General features: G+C 40.1%; 1 protein-coding gene across 2 annotated transcripts; it reads right to left on the reverse strand.

Annotated features, from left to right (window-relative positions):
• Positions 1–2,077: 2,077 nt before the first annotated feature.
• LOC111647464 (lissencephaly-1 homolog B) lies at positions 2,078–16,452 on the reverse strand. Of its 2 annotated transcripts, none has more exons than XM_023397071.2 (11): positions 16,296–16,452; positions 9,820–10,106; positions 8,366–8,450; positions 8,171–8,245; positions 7,704–7,910; positions 6,070–6,238; positions 5,360–5,462; positions 4,887–5,115; positions 3,905–4,006; positions 3,658–3,814; positions 2,078–3,456 (listed from the first exon to the last, which is right to left on the reverse strand). In XM_023397071.2, the coding sequence occupies exons 2-11, from the start codon at positions 9,849–9,851 to the stop codon at positions 3,383–3,385; spliced, it is 1,233 nt and encodes a 410-aa protein (XP_023252839.1). In that variant the 5' UTR covers positions 9,852–10,106; positions 16,296–16,452; the 3' UTR covers positions 2,078–3,382. The 2 variants fall into 2 exon arrangements, with proteins under 2 accessions (XP_023252839.1, XP_023252838.1); XM_023397070.2 differs by having other exon boundaries at positions 16,292–16,449.
• Between the last annotated feature and the right edge of the window lie 55 nt (positions 16,453–16,507).

Consider the following 16,507-nt stretch of genomic DNA (forward strand, 5'->3'; position numbering starts at 1 on the left):
CTGCATGTGTGAATAAAGAAAAGCCAGTCTGCTGTATGAAATTGTTCAGTCCTTTGTGAGAGAATCAATACAGCTGCATCTGACAGAGACAGCTCTGTTGTATACATTGACCTTGAAACCTCCTCAACACTTTCTCATCATGCTAGCTCATCTGAATCATTGCTGGCTTACACCCCTTTGCGGCACCTTTCACTGTATTTCTTTGCTCCAAAACTGTATTTACAGTTTTACAGTTTTGTCAGAGAAGGAGAGAAATGGATGACCTTGCAGCTAGATAAATGAGGAAAGTGACCCTCTTCTACCCTGTTTTGATGTCTTTTTCTTGCATGAGAGGAAAAAGTGTGCACTAGGCATGAGAGAGTGGTGGCAAGCGGATGTAGGCCAATGTTTCTACTCCAGTTCCTCTGTTGAGAAACAGAGTTTCAGACTGAGACAGGTTTATTATCCTTTCATTAAGTCCTATGAAGCTGCCTCTCACTTCTCTGCATACGTCAAGCACACCAGTTTCAGTTCTATATATATGTGTGTGTGTGTGTGTGTGTGTTCCCATTATCGCTGTCCTTTTACTACATGAACCTTGTGCTGTAACCACCTTCCCTCTTGGCATTCGTCCTTGTGTTTTACTCTACCACTCCCTGTTTCTCCACCCTCACAGACCTGCCGGACCGAGCAAGGTGTGGTGGTTGCATGCCTGCTGTTCTGGTAACTGTTGCCAGGATACCGCAGAGCACAGAGAAAAGAGTAATTGCTGTGTGGGTGAGTGAGCAGGTGTGTATGTGAGCACAGAAGTAGGCTGGGGTACAGTGCATAATTGATAAGGGGGCCTGAACTGTCCCTGCTGCCTTCTGGTGTCTTTGCCTCTCCAGTCTGAGCTTGCAGTTTAAGTGACAAGGCTGAAAATGAGGAATAAACGTCACAGCTTATTACACTGTTCTCTCCATATCACACTTAACATCTGTAAGTCTTAGTACTGCATCCTCCCCATCACACAACTCTTCTTTGGTTACCAAAACGACTAGGTCAAGACTGATCAGTTCCTCTTCTGTCTGCATCAATGACAGTCAGTATCTGACCCATGTTCAGATAGAAGCTGCCAAAAGAAGCTAAGAGACCAGTGCAGCACCAGAGCCAGATAGTTATACATAAATAATATTTGCTTTCCAGAGCAGCAGCTTGAAAGTTTTGCTGAGTGACCCATTTCTTTCTAAACCCTTTGCGCTGATGATTCCAGATTTTGTAAAATATTAACACTCAATTTTGTGGGGCACAGGCTGCCATTGGTCTACATGTCTGGAAAAGATTTTTTCCTGATTGAACCAAATTTTGGAAAGTTTCTCAGAGTACAAAAGTACTATTAGGAGACTAGACTTAAGACTGGAGACAAGAAGCATTTTGTATATATAAATTGAACATATTATTGCCAGTCTGACTAAATGAATAGTTAAGACTTAAGGGGTTCTCTTAGAAATTAAAGTTTTTCTTTGATTCTTTATTTTTATTTTGGCAAGTACTATACTTCTGGAGGACTTTCATTCTTTTAATTTGACCACAAGGTGGTGCCATCATGGGAAAGGCAAAAAGTAACAATTCTGGTGACAGAGATGACATGATGCATTTATCCTATAGGATTCTTTGGATGGAATTTGAGAATGTATATAATTTGGTTTTCTGCTTATTTTTCCTGTTTGGCCAATGGTGAAACTTTGCACTTTGAATCAACTTTATGTGGTGTGAATAAAGATGAAAAATGCGAACGTGCAAAATCCTCCTTTCAAATTACCACATTGTACTTTCCCTTAATTTATCATCAACTATCACAGCACCACAACCTAAAAGTTTCAGAGACACTGATGAAATGGTTGAGAATACACTTACAGCTGAAAGTAGAATAAAAACTGCAATAGTCTTGTGCCTCCAGTTAGTTTCAAGTTATTTAATGTGGTTTGGACAGGAAGCTGTGCTGTAGTATCTGACCTCACTATGAAACTGTGCAGTGGTAAATCCCGTCTGACTCCGAGAAAGTTTCCTTCATCTCATTTCACCTCCTTTCCTCAAATAAAGCACACAAATAGATAACTTATATATTTACAGAATTTTATTTCATTATGTTGCAAACAATGACATCCAGATATATTGATACACAACTTTTACTGTGCGTGTATGTGCATTTGTGAGTGTATGTGTATGTGTGTGTAAAGAGAGCAGTGAGACCACAGAAAGCAGAATGAAAATCCCGTGAGGGAGCCCTCAATGGGTTAACAAGGCAGAGATAGCGAGCAAGAGGGCACTGGGCGATTCTCTGGGGCGACATACACACACACAAACCTCATAAAAGGTGAGCAGACTTTTTCCTCTGTAAAACACACTTTTGCTATGGGGTGTGTGCCTGTGCTCTCAGCAGCTTAGGGATCATTAAGGTCCTGTGAGTGTCTACTAGAAAGCAAGTTTGTTAAAAGAGATGAAGTAGTATGAATGAACACAGTGGGTGAGAAGCTTTGCCTCCTCTCTGTCCTCCGACCATCAGAGCAGAGACAGTGGAGAGATTCTCCTGTCATAATATACAAACACACACACACTCACACCATGTATACACACATGTACACGTGCACTCGCCCACAGAACCTCGTGTGATTCAACTAGGGAGCAGCATCCTGCTTCGTTTTTTTCTTCAACTTACTATCATCTTCTCCTGGACAGCTTCCACTCATTCTTTCTCTTATACTCACTTTCCTCACATCTTCTCTATCACCATCTGGACAGTGACAGACCACCACAATGGAGGCATGGAGTAAAACTAAAAAAAAAAAAAAGAAAAAAAAAAAAAGAGAAAAAACCCTAAACCCCTTCAACAAGGGGTGCCATTGGTTTTCGTGCACTGTCAGTTAACTGGAATCCACCTGCGGCAGCACACAAGGATATTTACCCTTTGACCCGATGGGAAGTCATGACAGAAATGCAAATTCGGCAAATTTAACAGTATACAATTTTTTGATTGATTGATTGATTCACCATGCAAGGAATACTTCTTATCTTTTGAGTGTGTTTATGTGTCAGAGATTGCGTGACATTTATTAAGCGTACCCTACATCCAGAATAATTTACATAAAAGGACAATAGTCATCTTAATAGGGCTGGACTGATGTAGGGGAGGAGGGAAGGAGAGGGGAGCAAAGGGAGGGGACAGGGAGAAGGTAAAGCGCCATGGTCAACTATGGTTTGGAGTGCGAGAGGTGCGGGGCAGGGTTGGTTGTCAGGACAGAAGGAAGAGGGCTGAGGTGCAGGGGTAGAGGCTGGGGCAGGTTGGGGCTTTAGGGCTACTTTTGGAGTTGGGGTTGGGGGGTGGGGGGTGGGAAGCAGGACAGGGCAAGAGATGGAGGCAGTCTCAGCGGCACTCCCAGACTTTGACTGTCTGATCGACACTGCCTGTCACCACGTAGGGAGCAGTCTTGTGGAAATCTGCAAGAGGGATAAACATTTGTTCAGGTGCGCTGCATTAAAGATAAGCTCAATGATTAAGGCAAGTTCACCAAAAGGCTGAAAATCTGACGTACAAAGGTAGCAATTCATCTTGGGCTTAAGTTCTGTATTTTCACAGGTTATTGTTAGACATTTGAGGAGCAGGAGATGCAAAATTAATTCCATTAATAACTGTCTTACCCAAAGAGGTAACAAAGTGTTCATGGGCACACAGGGTCTTCATGCAGCGTTTGTTCTTGTAGTCCCAGATCCTAATGGTTTTGTCATCAGCACAGCTCACTATGAATCTTCCTCCAGGGTGAAACAACACGCCACGCACCCAGTTGTCATGTCCCACCTGAAGAACCAAGATTAATTACCGTCCACTCCTCTCACACTAAGCAGTAACACTGAGACAGTCACAGAAACCATCATTTAGACTACTCACCAGAGTCATAAGGCAGATGCCAGTGCTGACATCCCACATCTTAATGGTTTTATCTCTGGATCCAGAGAGAAGGAAGGGGCCAGGCTTTCCACTCTTCTTGCTCTTTAATACAGAGATAAGGAAAAATGTAAGAAACAGCGAATAGCTACATGAAAGAGAACAACGTATCACAAAGATGCTTTCTTGGAATGAAGAGGCAATTTTCAGCCATAATAGTGACTTGGCTCTAAGGACGGTTATGTTGGTTGAATGACTTCCCTGAGTTTTCGTCAAGCGCCAACATCAGGTCAAAATCTCAACTTGTCCAGTACTTTGCTTTGTGACTAAATACTTACAAAACTGACATTTCCATCAGTATCAGTTGTACTTTGTGTTTACTGCTAATTAGCAAATGTTAGCATACTAACACACTACACTAAGACTGTTAGACATTATATCCGATGAACATCAGGATATTAGCATCGTCACTGTAAACATCTCAACATGATGATGTTAGGGTTTAGCTCTGTGTACCAGTGTACTTAAGTACAGCTTCACTGAGCCACTAGCATGTCTGTGGACGTGTCTATTAACAAACATTTAAATGCCATGTTTTTAAAAATCTCACAACTTGAAGATAAACTGTGGTGACTTCTTCTCACATCACCAGCTGTTTGGTCAGGTGTTCACATCATGTTGATTTTGTTATAAATAAATGAGTATATCACAATCAGTGTAATTTATTGAGTTAATTCTCAAAAATCCTGACAGTATTTAATCTTTTGTGATAAATTCAGTTACTAATCAGGTGTCCATCTTCCTCATGGGATAGGGCATGTTCTGTTTTATACTACAGTTTCATTTAATAAAAGAGCATTAATTTGTTTTGATTCAGTCATTAACTCAGTAGACAATAACAATTGTGGGAAACTCTACAGGTGAACCAAACATATACAAACATCCTCTGCAGGTTAATGTCAGATCCTGTAGCAGCTGTATTTACCTCTGAGCCTGTGGCCTCCAGGATGGTGGGGTGAGCACTGTCAGGGGCCCAGGCGATACACTCTACCACATGTTCATGCTCCCGCAACTCAGCTTTGCAATCCTTCGAGGCGACCACCCATACACGCACCGTCTGGTCATTGGAGCAACTGGCGATCAATGAGCCGTCCTGGTTGGGACGCACCATCCTCACCCACTCCCTGTGGCCTGTGAAGGTCTTCACACAGTACCTGTAGTTGGAAATATTGCAAGTTGGATTGAGATTGTGAAAGAGCAGCTTTTAGAATAAGTTAATTGCAAACTAATGCTACATCATAAGTCACAGAATTAAGACCATGGGGAGGAAGAATGATTTGAAATTCAAGTATGGAAACAAAAAAAGAAAGCAAAAATGCTCAAAATGTAACATTACATTAATCTCAGTCTCTGAGAGCTTGTGGTAGTGAAAGTTGAAACAAGACCCCCCTCACTTACCCAGTGGCCACCTCCCACATCTTGATGGTCTTGTCTCTGGAGGCAGACACTATGTGGTCACCATTTGGCATGATGGCTACAGACGACACGTTGTGATCGTGGCCTGGACGACACAGTCAATAGTTTAGTTGTTTAGTTGGTCTGAGTTAATCTTAATACTTAAACCACCACACCTAATGTATACAAAGTCACAGTAATCAAAATCATTTAAGATTTCTAAAAAAAAACTAACCCTTCATTAGTAAAGACTTTTGTTTTCAGTTTCCAAAAAATAAACAGAAAATAACCAGAGTAAATACACACATGCTGTTTTGTTGGGATCATTCCTAGTGAACTGTAGTCAAACAGATTTCTTTCAAAATGTTTCCTCATATCGAGAGCCCATCGTAAAACTGCAGCCTTTGCTTCAATTACCTGTTGTGCTAACATCATGCAACATCATGATGTTAGCATCATGCACTGCTAACATTATGCACTGTGAACAAAATGTATCTTTAGTGATATACAACCAAAATAATTGTACACCCACTTGCAGTATTTATAAAGGCTCCATTTATAAATAATTTTGCATCATTAAAAAAAATTTTACTAAGTAGTTGCACTATTTCTAAATCAGATTGTATAACAATGTATGGGTTTGTGTATTAGCTACACCACTTTTGCAGGAACTTTGTACTGTAACAATGATTATTTCTGTAAATATCACTTACCATGCATTGTTCGGATGCACTCAAACCCCTGAAAGTCCCAGAGTTTGATGCTCATGTCAGCTGAACATGAAGCCAGCAGCTTTCCTGTCTGGTCAAAGGAGATGTCCTGCACAGAGTCTGTGTGGCCCTTCAGGGTTCGTTCAAAGTCCCCCGCCTCATAGTCCCACACCTAAAATTACAGACAGACAGCGACACATAGTTAGTGTGGCACCCCAGCATTACCCTCCCCAACTATAAAAGACAGATGTAAACCATACCACATTGCTAAAATTGGTCAAATTTTATTAAGTCTTGTGATCTAACAGCCAAAAAGTGTTACACTGACTATTTGATTTTTTGAGAGATCCAAGAGGCAGCAAAGATTGTAGGTTACAATGTGTTTTGATACTGAACTCAAATGTGAATATTGAAAACTGTGCAGTTAGACATATAGGTTTAAACACACAAAACTGCAATTTAATTCAAAACAATTTACATTAAGCAATCAGCTGACACCGTTTGCTTCTTTAATAAAAGTCTTAAAGCAAAGGAAGAGGATGGGCTGAAAGAGGAACAGATTTACATGATACCCAAGGTGCTGTGCTCTGGGAGTGTTGCCTCTGACAACAAGTGCATCAGCCCATCTTCACACAGATGAGCAGTGACAAAGCAGAAAAGAGAAATAGAGTGAGGGAGGAAGAAAGGGTGGGAGGGAGGACGGGAGGGAGGGAGGGAAGAGAAAAGGGGGAGGGATGGGCATGCTGAAACAGAGGCAGTGAGGATAAAAAGGGAGAGCAGCCTCACATCTGCAGTACAGCTTTGATGTGAAGGGTCAGAGCTGCAGAGGCTATGTTGTGGTGAGCTGCAACACTCACTGATTGTGCTTATAAAGGCTGCTGCATTCAGCCATCACTATGCTTCAATATTCCTGCTAGAGACACATTTTCAAAGCGACATCCCAAAGATACATAAGAAAAGCAAGAGAAGTCTTGACATTTCCAAAGAGAGCAAACAGGACCTCATGATGCACAAATTAATGAGTAGTATATCAGTATGATAATGCTATTAATTGGTGTACAATTTTTTTAATGCTGTAAAAAATTCACCTTTATAGGGCAGTATTAAATGTAGGTCAAGACTGTGCTGTTCCCTCAATTTTCTCAAACTTTGGAAAAGTTTTTTCCCAAAAACTGAAGCACTTAACAAATATTATCAATGAATAATTATGTAATATTTAAATACCACTTCTCCCAATGTACTTTGACACATTTTTAAAGTTACAAATTGCCAAATTACATTTGCCAGTTGTATTGTAGGTACACAAAGCTACATGTAATATAATACAATATCATACAAAAGCCCTGCAACTAAGCTCTTTGTTTACACTGGGTCAGAAGGGTATTGATTTAACTCTATAGGCATTTTGAGGCTACAGTGGTGTGGACAGTATTGCATCAGACTGAATGGTCTCTGTGTTTTCTTCTCCCATCGATATAAAGGTGGGTCATCAGCCTCAACATAAACTGAGTATGACAGGTTACAAAAAGTTGGGATTTATGAGCAGGGCTGTTGTATTGTGTTGTATCAGATGTAGCTAGCTGCACTTAATAAACCTGGCAGCTCATTGTGTAAATGCTGTTTGTAAACACACACACCTTTATGGTAGCATCCTCTGAGGCTGTGACCATGACAGAAAAGACAGGGTGGAAAATGACACGCGTGACTGGAGCGCGGTGCCCACTCAGGGCGTATCTCTCTGGGGGACGGGGGATCCACTCCTTGGGGTCTCTCTTCTGACCCACAGATCCTCCATGCGTCATCTCCTCCTTCGCCTCATTCAACTTTGACTCCAACTCCATCACCTGAGGCAGGGCAGCAACACAAGGAGCACAGGAGTCAGAAGTTCAGAGAGTCTGATTAGCAAATGCTTATGTGTGTAATTATTTGATTTACATAGGCAACAATTTAACACGATCACGCTTTCAATCTGGTGCTTTTGATTTTTATAAAACTGCTGAAATAAACTTGTTTGTATTTAAACTTTTCTAGGTTAGGGGAGGGAACTGTTCAGCATGTATCAAACATCTCATACACTATCAGCAAGCACACAAACATTCCTTACCTTCTTCTGTAATCTGATGACTGAGGTCCATTTTTTTTCCAAAAGTCCTGCATACTTTTTATCTACCTCTTCATTCTATGAACAGAGAAAAGACACAGACACTGAAAAAGGGATCCACATTCCTCCTAGTCAAAACCAAAGTGCACTTTTAAAAATAATTTGTTTCAACATTTTGGTGCGTCTGTTGCTCCTTACCATATCTAACTCTGCCTCTTTCTTGAAGGTGGAATAGGCCTCCTCGTATCCATTGGAACGGAGATAGTCGGCTATAGCCCGGTTTCTGAGTAAAAGTAGAATAAAACAGATTTTTGAAAGGTCTCAGGTGTTAACTCATCAACAGTTACAGACTTGGTCCTCAAAGATGCTACCACATACCAGCTGCCAATTTTAAGTTGTCATTATCAGGGCAATTACATTTGATTACTCCCGAAATAGTGATAAATGAATTACATGTCAAAAAGTTGTGTAATGATAAGTGAGATTATCATCTATTAACATGAACTCCACCTTAACAGAAATGCTCGTTCCTCCTTAAAAGAGAGGATACCACACCCTGTCTAACAGATGGGAGCAATGGGATTCAAGTTTCACAGTTCCACCTTAAATGTCAGCAAATCTGAATTAGTGCCAAAAGAAATTACAATCTTTCAATGAAGAAAACAAAACGTAAGGGCCACATCACTGGGAAACTGTTTTGTGCTGCTCCTTAGAAACCAGAGATTGGCCACGAGGAGAGAACACCGAGCATGGACGACGAAAGGACAGGGCAACCACAACCACATGGAAACAACCTTAAACATTCAGGCAGACTCATCCCCAAATACACACAGACGTACATATACACCCCCCCACCCACACACAAACACACAGAGTTATATAAATGAGTGGAACAGCTCCTTTATGAGATGAAGGGTGAATATTTCATGAGTAACGGTACTAAATTTAGGCTGCAGCTTAAGGGCTACTTTGAATTGCTTATAATTGTAACCCTAAAACTAACTGTTACAGATTGAATATTAGACCACCACGGGCAACAGGATTTCCTCTACATCATCCCAATAAAATCCCTTTTTAACTCTACATTAACAGCCCAGACTATCAAGTTTAGACAAAGATGACAATATCTGCTGTTCTACATTGTCTTGACTGGGGTCTGCTGAACTGGGATGAATACCATATGACCAGCCAGCCAGATACCACTGCACAGAGCAGCTCACATAACCAACCATCATTTTTTTAAGTTCCTCCTCCTTCCCCATCCCCCTCACTTCTGTGCTCCTGTCCTGTGGGTTATGAAATATTCACTAAGTAGCTATCAAGTGAACCACCTTGAAGCTCACATCTTGTCACATTTCCTCAATGATTACACATTCTTGTAAAGGAATGCACTTTCTTACAACATCTACATTAACCTCTTCTGGGTGAATTAGCCCAGACTGCTGATTTAATTCCACTGCTTTGTATCCAGAACATGTGATGTACATCTGTTGCTTGTGGACAAACTTCAAGGTATTGCTAAAAAGCCTATATAAACACACACTTTAATGCACCTATAGATGAACTTTAAATGTGTGTTGGATCTACATGTCTGTTCTTGTTTGCATGTGTAATGAGCCTGCACACACACATATTTACATCCAGGCACTCACAGTTCATCTCTTTGTCTCTGTGACAGCACCATGGTGGCTGCTGTTCTCTCCCTCTTGGGGAGGTGAAGGGGAGGCGATGTGCTGAGGGAGTCTGGCTAGGAAGTGTGTAGTGGGGAGGTGTCTGATCCCTCAGCGATGTTTTTCCTTCAGAGACTCAGAGGTGGCAAAAAGAGTGCCACACAGAGGGAGGTGAACTGGAGATACGGCTGTCAATCAACTGTTGGTACAAAGCTCCACGAGTATTCACAATGGCCAAATCTCACTCACTGATCACACGTGCCCATCACCTGGTGAGGAGAGATGAAGGGAGAAAAATGGGTTAAAAACAAGTAACACACAGGAAAAGCTACAAAGCTAATGGCAAAAAAATATATATTTTTAGTAGTAGAGAGTACAGTCAGTTGGCAGCTCCTTGTATAATTAGGTTACAAGACAAAAAAAAAAAAAAAAAAAAAAAAAAAAAAAAAGACAAAAAGTCAAATTCCATCCTTTTGGTGATACAAAACCTTTAACAAAGGTTTGGGTAAATTAAGTAGGAAGGCAAGAAAGTGGCGAAGAACAACATCATCTAATTAAGGAAGTAAGGAAAAGCTATTTTAGGGGCTTTATCAACTTCCTGTTCATTCATGCACTCGTGTATGCATCTTCATTACTGACAAAGCTTTTACATGATATCAATTTCAAAACATATTGAGAAAAAATATTTGTTAGACAGCTTAGCTTGGAGTAAGAATTCTCTACCTTCTGCACACTTTATGAAGCCCTGGATGTTGCATAAGATCATTTTTAAGAAGTTAGTAGCTGATTTTGTACAAATGATCTTATCAAAGATTTAATCTTAAAGCCTCATCAAGTGTGCAAATAATTACGGCGACTTTGACTGTTGGAGTTTAAAACGTTTTCTTTTATTATAGTTTCAGTCTGACTTTTGGGACAATATGACCATCCCACTAACTAAATACAAGAACAGAGATCAACAGCACAAGCTGCAAAATCAAAACACACCACTCAGTGATTGCGAAGCTAATAAGGAATCACTTCCTGAGCTTCAACGCTGCTGGCACCTGGGGCCACAATAGCACTAAGCTGCTTAGCGGCTAGACCAGGCAACCTACAGTCTGTGTGTGTGTGTGTGTGTGTGTTTCTAAGTGATAGAGACCACAAGTCCTCCATACAGCTGACAGTGCAATGTAAAGAAGGGACTGGACGGTTGCTAACAGGATTAACCCCAGACATTAAGAGAGGACCTTAACAGCAATCTGCCCTTGTCTGTATCATTGTCTGGTGCATTGTTCTTGTCCGTTTCTCCGTCCGTTGATAGTTGCTGCTTTGAAACATAAAAGACTCTTTCAAAAAAAAAAAAGAAGAAAAGAAAATCAAATGATGCCCAACTGGAAACTTTTCTTAACATTGAGATTTTTGTATTACACTTAACAGATGAGCACTTGAGCATTTCTTTTCTTTTGTTGTCAACTGCTGCCATGCTTCGAAGCATGGAGGCAGCAGTCGACAACAAAACATTTAGCCAGGGACGCGCCTGAGTTGTCCTAGAAAGAACTCCTCTTTCCTGCCTGCAAACATGAGTGCTCTGAGCTGACAGGATAGAGCTAGTGATTTTAGCAAAGCAGCACTCTCAGCGTGATTCAAAAATAGCCATTTGACCAAACAGACCAACCTCCAAACTATTACGCAACTAAGACAATCTCAGTAGCTTCTGCACCTGCCTGAGACTCCTGAGCTTCACCAGCAACTGTATTTGAGAGATATGTTTTAAAGGAACTCAAAGATAAAATAAGTGATAGTATGAGGCCTGGTTTCAGATAGTAAAAAGTAATTTCAAGTCATTATACTCCAGTCATTGAAATTAAACGCAAATGTGCAGTTATCTACAGTACAACTCAATGGGAACATGGTCAGAGAGTCATAAATCAAGAAGGGTTCAAGGTCCTGTCTATATATCAGGTTTATCAAAAGGAAATAATCTAGTGCGCGTCTGTTTATGACCAGTCGTACTGTCTGACCACTTAATCCATTTCTCCTAAAAGGCAATGATTGCTTTGAATGTATCAGTTCATATTAGATTCTATCATAGGAAGAGGAGAGCCAAAAGGTTTGTAATGTCAGCGTATCATATGTCTGTTGATGTGTTAACAGCACCTGTTCACATATCAACACATAACCTTGATAACCTTTGTTATTCCAGTATGAAGTCACAAATGTCAACTTCCTGTCACTCATGAAGGTGCCTCTTGAAACCATCACAGATCAGATGGTCAGGAGTTTGGTTTTGGAAAACTCAAGCTTAGATTACTAATGAGTTTTAATTCTGAAAGTTTGCTTATATAAAAATAATTGCCAACTATTTTGATAACTAAATAACCATTTAAGTAATTTATGAAGCAAGCTTCTTAAGTGTGAGGATTTGCTACTTTTCTGGTCACTGCATTTGAAAACATGACCTTAGATTCTAGCAAACTGTGATGATGACAACTTTCACTCTTTTCTGACAGTTTCCAGACTAATTAAACTAAAAATAACCAACAGTTTCATGAATCAATAATAAAAGTTAAAACTTTAACTTAGACCGTTGGAACACAAAACAGTTAGATCATTAATATAACCATGCAGTTCTGTTTTAGTGAGACAGGTCAACAGATAACAAGCCCATGCTTAAAGAACCACCCCAGTATTTAGTATGAAGTAGATGTTGCACATATTCACAAATTCCTGTCAAGTGTTTCCAAAATAGACCGACTACAAAATTATGGCCCAGTGGCAGGGCGAGTATAACCCCAACTAAAGGGCTTCAGTTTGATCTCTAGTGTGTTCATACGATAAGGTGATGTATCCTTGAGCAAGACACTGACCTGACCCCTTCCTTCACCTGGGGCACAATGACCTGGCTGACCTTGTCAGTAAAACAGAGGAGAATAGACCTCTGCAGTACTTGAATACATTATTCAATTTTATTGTCAATTATTCAAAAAGTACAATGACACAGCACTAGCCTGTATTTCAAGATATAGAACATCTACATAAAATTTAATATGGATTCATTTAATGGAAATGCCAGTCGGGACCAGCTGAAATTATCTACAGATATATTTGGTTTTCAGTTTTTTACCCAGATTAAATTAACTGGCTGTCCACAAATACAGAGCCATATAGATGAAATTAAAGATTCAGGCAAGCTGCAGAAGGCAGTTAACACGAAATTTGACAAACAAACTTTCAATTTCCCATTTAAAAAAACGGTAAACCACAACAGGATGAGATGTTATGACTAATTCATGGGTCTAGTTCTTATAAAAATCAATGATAATCAGTGGGGTGATTAATACATGTGATTGTTCATTGACTTTCTCTAGACTGATATTGTATTCTGGATTGGTAGTACATTTCTCTCCTACTTTTTCAAATCTCAGTGTGTATAAATCCTGAAAGAAAACAACATAAAAACAAAAATAACATTTGAGCTATAATAATGTCTTTTAGATGGAGAAACAATCCAATCATGATATGTGACTGACTATATGCATCCATGTGGAGGCCACTAAAAGCTTACACAGTGTGATGACACCCTTCAATTTACCTGCTGGTGAATGAAACGTCATTAGGAGACAAAGTAGGCTCCCATCTCTCTGCATCTGCTTATAGTCACAGAACAGACCTAACAACTTACACACCTCTCCTGCTTACTCATGAACTACAAAACGTTCCCATACCGTGTTGTCTTGGTTTAAACTGTGAAATGTAAAAAGGTGAAAAGATTAGCTGACTAAGCTCCCATTGGGCTATAATATCAGTCTGTGACGTCAATTATGCCTCATCTTTCTTTATCGGAGCACCAACACAGAGCATGTTCAGTTAGAGAAGCCTCGAGTATAGCTGAGATGTGACGCAGACTTTACCTCTATTTTCCAAATGAATAACAGCTATCAATCCTAGCATCAATCAATCCTAACATCCTCTAAAACTGTGGAGAAACATATCTGTAAATGTAATAGCGGGATCCTTAAATGACTTACAGACATATGCACTAGAAAAATGTCCATCACGGTTTCTTAAAGCCCACGATTTTGTGATCAAATGTCTTCTTTTGATCTAGTAAGAGGCTAAAACCCAAATATATTCAATTTACAATGATACTGCGTAAAACAGAAAAAGCAGCAAATCATCAGACTGGCAAAGCTGGAACCGGATGGTTGTTATTCTTGTTTAATAATTGACTTACACAATCAATTAATCAAAACAGTTGCTGACTTGTTTTCTGTTGATCAAATAATCAACTGATGAAGTAATTCTGTAATGGGGACTTGTCATTTTATGTTATATTATTGAATATACACTGTTGAGTAAAATAATAGTTGGTGGGGAAACCTTCTGGAGGGGCAACCATTTATATATATAATGATCAGAGGTAGAGCCAGAGGATGCACATGCCCTGACTCGCTGTTATGAAAGGATCATTTAATCTTGAGTCAAAGCTGCCATAATAAATAAAACAAATGCAAGAAGATTTTTCAGTGTTATTTTTTAAAAGCAGAAGTTATTAACAAAAAAAGTAGCACTTAATATAGAGGAAGAGATAATCAATGTAAACAAAAGGCAATGAGATCAGCCACAGGCATTAATTCTGGCTGCATATCAAGCTTACAGTCATCATGCTCTGTTTGTGTCAAGCTGCTGAGCAATGCCCCTCCTTATGGGTGACCTTCAGGCCAAACAAGTCCCTGCTGGCACAAACTGACAAGGCAATGTTTGATTACAAATTCAACAGCAGGGCAAATCAGATTTTTTTCCTTTAACTGAAAGCCTACAGCACTTCATTACCTTTTTTTTTTTTTTTTTAAAGCAACAATGTCTGTTCATACCATGATTTCTTATGATACTAAGTAAATCATTTATTGCCCCACAATAAAAGCAGTAAGTTCAAAAGTTGTTCAAGGTTTATCAAAAACATGCCACATGTGTTATTGATGCCAACACTCTGGATTTAAATGTCCAAGACAGTGAGATGATACCAATGCATCTTTGATTTTCCACATAGTTAAGAAGTACTGCACTTTAGTAAAAGTAATTCTTCTCATACAGAGGAGAAAAAGAATAAGTGGCAATTAGGCAGAAAAATAGGAAAAGTAAAACCTTGACTACACGTCAACAAGACCTTATTGAATCTCAAAACATGCAATAAGTAAAACCTTGAGATGATAGGAGTAATTTGAAAAACTGAGCACATATAAAATATCTTTACACACTTAACAGTTCATAACCTTTTCAACGGGCATGGGCCTTCACGTTTGACGCCATGCAATAGCAGCTACTGGACAATTAGTAAGCATTTAATTAGCTGGTGAAATTCAGCTCATGGAACATTTTATACATCTCAAATGAAATCCGTATACGTTAGCTTTGTTCATTATCATCATTTCGCACTGATCCTTGTTTAGACTCCACCCTGATTGTGTGAATCCTCAAACCTGGGTAGATTACCTTAAGGGAGCTTGCAGCATGCATAAAAACAACCCAAATAGACCAAGGGCCTCTTTGCTTTATGGTGCACAGGTTTGAGTTCAAAATCTGGCCCGGTGACGTCTTTCCAGGCTTCGATGGCCACAAGGGCAAAGTTGCAGCAATGGCTCAGCAACGCCCTTTCCAGCTAACGTTAGCTTAGCACCATAACCTACGCGTTTACTGGAGCTGTCAGTATGAGCAGACTAGATTTATGCTACCACATACACGGTCACCATACCAAAACACACAATGGGCGTTGGTCTACACCAACAAGTAGCTGAGAAACATAACTCACTGTTGAAAATAACATAACCCTTTCCTGTTTCAATGTATAGGAGAATGGGATATGCAACCCAAGTTTGATTATAGGGCTATTAGCTGTTATTCACCAATACAAGGCAGCCCTGTTTAAACTTATAGTAAAACATATTCGCACAAATTAAACGATTTCCACCACAGTCAAGGCTTATTTAAGAATAGCATTTGATTTAAGCATTTTCCAACATAATATTTGCAGCCCCGGCTGTAGAAAACATGGCAGCAAATTGACAGCACATTAGTTAGCCGGCTAACGTAACACGTTAGCTCGTCCCCACAGAACTTCCATAAATAGCCGTAGCTAACGTTAGACAAATGTTCAGCTAGGTTTCACAACAAGTGTCTCAAAACAAGTCACGCGTTGACCGAGAAGCGCAAATTTGGTTTTAAGATGACAATCCCATTCAGCATAGTTGAGTGATACCACCGTTAGATTATTTTAGCTTTCAGTCTCAAAATCGATGCTCTTGTGAATGCCAACTTTGCCACTTAGCTTAGCTTAGCTTAGCTTACGGCCTCTCCGCCATTTTGAGATAGGAACGGTAGAGCGCAGACACTGCAGGCAATTCGTCGTCAAAAATAACAAGTCTTTTTAAGTGCCAAACAACAATACAGACGCGTGTAAGAACTACGAACTTACCTACTGACAAATGGTGATACTCATATCCCCTTGAGTGGTCAGAACTTGCGACGGAAAAGCCTGGTTTTGATGTGGTATTGTGACTTTTCACATCACCTGGCACGGCCGCTCAGATTTCTCTCCTCTTTGGTACCACCGCATTCGCCCGGCCCCAGCTAACGGTCGCGATTGGATATCGGCCGCGCGCACGTAGAGGTGAGCGGGGGCGCGCAGCGT

Source organism: Seriola lalandi, unplaced genomic scaffold (assembly GCF_002814215.2).
Source record: "Seriola lalandi dorsalis isolate HSWRI2012SDOR001 ecotype SW California unplaced genomic scaffold, Sedor1 jcf7180002054995, whole genome shotgun sequence".
NCBI lineage: Eukaryota > Metazoa > Chordata > Actinopteri > Carangiformes > Carangidae > Seriola > Seriola lalandi.